At 48.2% G+C, this 6,802-nt stretch overlaps 1 protein-coding gene across 1 annotated transcript in view; it reads left to right on the top strand.

Moving 5' to 3' along the window:
* The first annotated feature begins 2,495 nt into the window (after positions 1–2,495).
* Positions 2,496–6,802, top strand: part of LOC148218084 (uncharacterized) — a 44,319-nt gene continuing 40,012 nt past the window's right edge. Inside the window, exon 1 of the mRNA XM_088158045.1 lies at positions 2,496–2,509. Coding sequence (XP_088014171.1) covers positions 2,496–2,509 — 14 coding nt within the window. The remainder of the gene's footprint in view (positions 2,510–6,802) is intronic.

The raw sequence follows: 6,802 nt of genomic DNA, 5'->3' as shown, positions 1-6,802 counted from the left end.
TCAGCCTAGTGGGGGGATAGAGATAAGTGATGTGTATTTAAAACAATATGTGGCTGGATACTGTCTCTTGTGAAATCTCTTCGACAGGAAGCTCAGCTGGCACAGACCCTGCCTTTGGACTTTGCTGTTCACAACATCCAACCGGGACACTGGGTCCTGGTTAAGGAGTGGGAAGAAGCACCACTGGTGGCCAAGTGGCGTGGACCTTTCCAGGTGTTGCTGAGCACAGACACAGCCGTCAAGACAGCTGAACACGGCTGGACCCATCACACTCGGGTCAAGGTCTCTGCAGCCCCAGAGATTTGGACATCTCAGCTGGAGGAGAAGGACGGGAAGCCGCGACTGACACTCGGCAGGAGGGGACTGGAGCAGCAGCCAGGGCGTCGACATCGGGGGAAGCCTCGTGTGCCCACCCACAGAGTGCCTGCTGAAATAGTCTGTGTGGGCATCCCTCCTCTCAGATCTCCAGGCACTGGGGGCCAACCCTTGCTGTCATTGTTTTCTTTATGTTGAGCTGTTTCTGTGCCTTCACTCGCCACAGGTGGTGTGGAAGACAACGTGAAAGTAAAAATTAAGTTAGGAAATTAGATTACACAATCAGAATGTTTCTCTTAATAATGTTCCCTTTATATTATCAGTTAGGTTAGGGCCAAGAATGGGAAAATAATTTTTGACCTTAGGAGAAAAAGTAGCAAAAACCTTTAACCTTAGCAATTGTTGGGTCTGTGGAGGTCCAGGAGAATCTGAAAACTGGCCATGGGTGGCCAGCCCAGTTGAACATCAACAGTAGATTAGCACCCTGAGTAAAGTCTGTAATGGAACAGGATTTTGGGATGAAGTAGGAAGTCCATGGCAGCTTCATTCTTCTGAAAAAGACACTTATTGCCTAAATAGACAAGTAGATGACAATGGAAAAGTGGTGAAACAAATTGCAAAATGAATTTAAAAAATTAGCTCATGTACCAGTCCAAAGATGAAAAAGATGGGAATAGGACATGTTTTCTTGGCTACCTGGTGGACTATAAATTAAACAACTGCTTTTTTTCCTCTTATGTGCTGTAGCAACTCTAATCTTTTTGCCAGGCATGTTCCCTTGCTTAGTACAACTTATTCAACATGTGATCAAAAGGATGCAGGTAATAGCCACGCCTACTGATCCAGAGATGGTTACAAAAGGACAGAAATTGATGTCACTCCAAATAATTACAAACCCAAAAAAGACTCAGGAACAAGAAATTAAGTCAATGATAGCTAAAGTTTGTAAAGACAATTATTAAAAAATAAAAGAGGAGGGATTGAGAGGAATGTTGAATTTGTCTTTACAAATGAGCTGTGGATCTGCCTGTAGATAAGGCTAGCACTGAGAGATAAAAGAAACAATGGGATGGATTCCACTGATTGATGAATGGAAAGAGATATTTGCCTTTACAAATAAACTGTAGGGCTGCTGATAAATCAAATTGGATATCGAAAGATGAAAGAAGCAACGGGGGGAAAACTATGAATTCTATAAGAATTAAAAATTAAAAGGGAAGTTTATACATTAGAGGGGAATTTCAGGTATCAGGCGTTCCGGGAAGTCTGTGCCTCTCAAGTACCTCAGCCAATGGGGAAAGAGAGAGGGAAATGCGGCCGGGAAAATAGGATAAAAAGGAGGCTGCGTCCTCCGAAATTTGGAGAGATCCCAGGCGAATGTCCCATGGCCTCTCTCTTTATTCGAATAAAGCAAAAAGGACTCCCCTGTCTCCTTTTTGGACATAAACCTCTGGTGTTTGTGGATTAATTTTCCTGACATAGGTGACCCGGGAGGGGGACCTCGCCCCCAATATCTTGGGCGGTCCTGGCAGGGTTTTTTTGAAAGGGGGAGGGATATTTGGAGCTCACCCGAAGTATCTTTAGTTCTCCCTGTTTCTTCTTTTCGGGACGCGGCGGGCAGAGCGGTGTTTGCATCTTGCAGGGCTCCAAAGCTGTCCCGAAATCCCCTTTTGGGGGATCCTGCGGGGTCCCCGGGTGGTTTTTTGCGGATGTCTGGGTGGCGGCTGCAGACAGAGCCCCGGCGGTGGGTGGGGGATGGAGGTCCCCGGAGCCCCGTGGCGATCGCCCGGGACTGGCAGGGCGAGGGGAGCAGCCTTGAGGGGGGGAAAGCGAAAAGGGGAGAGCCCCGGGAGTGCCGGAGCCTGAAATGGGGGCCTGGAGAGGGGGGACCCCGAGAGCCGGGAGTGAGGGGAGTCTGGAGAAGGGATGAGCCTGGAGACGGGGAACCCCTGGGACACCAACGTGGGGACCCCAAAGCCTCCCAGGGCTCTGGCCACGCCAGGGGCTACAGGGACACGAGGCCGGGGCTGCTCCGGGCCGCTTCCAGGCTGTCCCTCTGCTCTTGGCTGCCGGGGGTGGCCCTTTGTGACACGGGCGTGTGTCAGGGCCCTCGGTGATGCGGGACATTGTGGTGCTGTCATGAATGAGAGCGTTTGAGATCGCTTAAAAATCGGTGACAAATGCATGAGCAAAAGTGAGATTTAATATTAAGCAACAAATTACAATAAGTTTGTTGGCAAGATTCACTCCACTGCCTACAGGACAGGTGAGGCACAACAAGACAAGAACAACACCAAATAAAATCCATGCAATCAGAACAGAAATTAACGGGGAACTCCCTAGGGGAGTGTGGGTGGGTATGTGCTGTGTTTAGGTGCATGCAGGGATTAAAAGGAACATGGCCTAAAAACTTAACAACTTAAAAAAAAAACTTAAAAAAAGAACTTAAACAACTCTTTAACTTCTACCTTAATTTGTAACTTAACTTATACCTTAGGCCTAGCAAATCAACAGACGAACAACACCGAACTTATACCTAACTTAACTGATAACATTAACAATTCCACAGAGCAATAATACTTAACAGCGTTTAAGCTAACTTACAGCTGTAACTTCCAAGTTGTACTTAGCAACTTAATACAAAAACAACCCTGATTACTTACATTTAAGAACTTAGCAAAACACTTAGCATTTAACAGCATTTAAGTATGTTCATAACTATAACTGAACCTTGCTTCCAGGCATAACTTAGATATCCAAGGTACTTCCACATCTAGGAAATCTGTATTTCTCCCAGATTTGCTATAGCATATGTGCAGGGGCACACACACAGACAGGAACAGTCAGTGCAAGCAATTCCCCCCAGAGCTCAGTGAAATCCTCCCTTCAGATGTTTTTGCATCTCCCACTGGCCGAAGGATGGGGCCTTGAGCAGTGAGGGTATGGGCCCAGGACACGTCGTGTTTCAGTGATCCTCCAGGCACAGCAAAGCCGAGGGTTTGCTGGCTCTGAGGCCACTCAGAGGGAGACTGCTGGTCACAGCCCACGGTGGCCAAGGAGAGCTCAAAGGTCTCCTTTTGGATTTCTGTTGATAGAGAGTGGGCTCCAGTCATAACCATGTTTCATCCTGGCCGCAGTTTGGGTGGGACTTTATCTAGAAGTGGGGGAATGCATCCCCACACTGGAATCACAGGGGTGCCCATGGCCTGGGTGACGCTGGCCCGATGCCAGGCACCCACCAAAGCCACTCTGACCCTGCTCCTCCAGCTGCAAGGCACGAGAAAGTTTAACCAGGAACTCCAGGATCAGATTAAGACAGGGAGAGCAAACACACAAAACAGCAAAACGGGTGTAACAGACCCAGCCTGGGCACAGCGAGGGAATTTATTACCAATCAAATCATAGTAACAGAAGGAAAAGAGAGAGAAATCTCTCCAACAACTTCCCCCCACCCAATGGGGTTCACCAGGACCACGGATCACCAGGGCTCTGCCCAACGGGGGTCACTGGGGATCATCCAACACCAATCCTCCCATGGGGGATGGAGCTGGAGCAGAGCACCAAGCTCTTCCCACACTCGGGACACTCACAGGGCTTCCCTTAGTGGTGACTCCATTGGTGTCGGGTCAAGTTAGAGCGCTGTGAGAAGCTCTTCCCACACTCAGGACACTCGTAGGGCCTCTCCCCAGTGTGGATGCGCCGGTGGACAGTGAGGTTGCCATGTTGCTTGAAGCCCTTCCCGCAGTCGGGGCAGCGGAAGGGCCTCTCCTCTGTGTGAATCCGCTCATGTAGGAGGAGATTGGAGCTGGTCTGAAACCTCTTCCCACACTTGGGACACTCGTAGGGCCTCTCCCCACTGTGGATGCGCTGGTGGCTTCTCAGGGAGGACATCCACCCAAAGCTCTTCCCACATTCCAAGCAGGTGTAGGGCCGTTCCCCTGTGTGGATCACCTGGTGCTGGATCAGGGTGGAGCTGTTGCTGAAGCTCTTGCTGCATTCCCCACACTCGTAGGGCTTTTCCCCAGTGTGGATCATCTGATGCTGGATCAGCCTGCACTTGTAGCTGAAACCCATCCCCCATTCCAAGCACTTGTGGGGCTTCTCCCCTCCAGGAGGCTTCTCCACCAGCTCTGAGCTCTGCCTGGATCTCCGGCCGCCTTCCCGGCTCAGGGAGGGTCTTTCCTCCTCACAGCTCCCTGGGCTGGGTTTGCAGCCCCTCCTCGTGAGAGATCTCCGGGGCTTTTCTGCCTCCTCCATCCCTGCACACCTGAGGAATGAAAATTCCTGGTTTAGGGGGAAATAACAAGAAGACAGCTCCATAAATTGGGTGTTCCTCCTTGCCCAAGTTCATCTCTGGAAGTCACTGAGCATCTTGTGTCTGTAATAACCTCCCAAACACCAAGATTCCCGCCCAAAATCCTCCAAATTTTAACACAGGGATCAAAAACTCTCCAAATATCAAGATTCAGCCAAAATCCCCTCCAAAATTGCGCTGGATTGAAAGCAAAACCAGTGAAAGATTCAAAGTCAGAAATACAATTTTTTAGGAAAAAAGATTGGAGAAATAAAATCCATGCAATAGTACAAAAGAAAACAACTGACAGAATCAGAATACAACCTGACACCCCGCTAGTTAGGGTGGTGGTAGCAGTCCCGATGAAGTGGTTTTGTTGTAGTAGTGATGCTGTAGAAAGGTCTGGTAGCTCTTGTCCTCTGGAGACCAGTGGGTGAGGGCTGCCTTGGTGTTCCAAATCTCAGATTTTATCTAGGTAGGAAAGGCTTGGCTCCTCCCCCTGGCTGGAGCATCTCCCAATGGGATGATGGAATTTTATCAGTCATGCAGTGGCACTCAATGGCCCATTAACAGAAGATATCTTCCTGGAGGAAGGATGGGTTGTGGAAAAGATAAAGAACACTGCCCCACCTGGTTTTATCAGATGGCCCATTAGCAGAGGATATCTCCCACAGAGATAAGGATCACTGCTCCACCTGGTTTTTTCCACTACTCTTTGTTCTTTTGTTTCTTCCTGGGACCTCTGACTGGTTACTTCATGTTTGCTGCTGATTTCTTCTTCCTTTTGAAGATGAAAATGGTAAAAGTATCTTTGACCTGCCTTGCTGGATATTGTGAAGAGGAAGAGTCATCTACTGCAAGTGGAAGTGTCACAGGTGGAGCAGAGTTCTGTGAGTGCTGTATCAAACCAGACCTCGTCAGACCTGCCAGAACAACTGGTCCATGCTGTCCTTCACTGCTCTGCCTGTTCCCCACTGTTTCATGCCAGAGTAATTTAACTGCTGTTAATTGGGTGTGTGTTTCACTCGAGCCAGTCCAGCAGAACCAGCAGAAAGCAGCCTCAGAATGAATGGGGCTCTGCAGTGGAGCCCCAGACTATTCATCAGCCTGCCTGCAGAACTGGCTCCAACTCTGAACCCTTGTGACCACACTCTGAAGAAGACACACTTCTGATATTTCTGAGGCACTTATGACTGAGGCACTGCATGTGCTTGTGCAGGTAAGAATCCCCAAGTTCTTTCTGTCAGGAAAATTAATCCAGAAACACCAGAGGTTTATGTCCAAAAAGGAGACAGAGGAGTCCTTTTTGCTTTATTCAAATAAAGGGAGAGGCCATGGGATATTCCCCTGGGATCTCTCAAATTTTCGGATGACGCAGCCTCCTTTTTATCCTATTTTCCCGGCCGCATTTCCCTCTCTCTTTCCCCATTGGCTGAGGTACTTGAGAGGCACAGAGTTCCCGGAACGCCTGATACCTGAAATTCCCCTCTAATGTATAACCCTCCCTTTTCATTTTTATTTTTTATAGAATTCATAGTTTCCCCTCCCCCCTTGCTTCTTTCATCTTTTGATATCCAATTTGATTTATCAGCAGCCCTACAGTTTGTTTGTAAAGGCAAATATCTTTTTCCATTCATCAATCAGTGGAATCCAACCCATTGTTTCTTTTATCTCTCAGTGCTAGCCTTATCTACAGGCAGATCCAGAGCTCATTTGTAAAGACAAATTCAACATTCCTCTCAGCCCAGAGGAGAATCTAGCACAAAACATTCTCCCTGTGTACTGCACGACAAAAAATATTCAGGGGAAAATACTGTGGCAGCTGAGACTTGTGGAACTCCCAGAATACTGAGCCTGCAGAGGAGGCAAACAGCCCTGGCAGTGCCTGAGGGGACTTCTCCTCACAGACTCCTCTCAAAGTGTGTCACTTCAGCACGGGAAGGCTTTCAAACCTTTGCCTTTCCTTCCTCCTGTGCTAAAATTTAAGGCTCCTCCTGAGAAAATACTGACCTACAAATAGTTCTCCATTCCTCAACAAAGCTACTCAGGTGCTCAACTTAAGAAAGAGCAAAACAAAAGGTATTCAGTAATTTCCCATCAAGGCCTATTTGCAGGGAAACCCCATCATATGGGACCGAATATTTATTAACACCAGTTCACTCAAAAGAAACCCAACCCTGTATTAAGCAGCGT

Source organism: Sturnus vulgaris, unplaced genomic scaffold (assembly GCF_052056855.1).
Source record: "Sturnus vulgaris isolate bStuVul1 unplaced genomic scaffold, bStuVul1.hap1 Scaffold_195, whole genome shotgun sequence".
Lineage (NCBI taxonomy): Eukaryota > Metazoa > Chordata > Aves > Passeriformes > Sturnidae > Sturnus > Sturnus vulgaris.
Note: the sequence above shows the minus strand (reverse complement) of the source record. Positions and strands in the feature narration are given on the sequence as shown.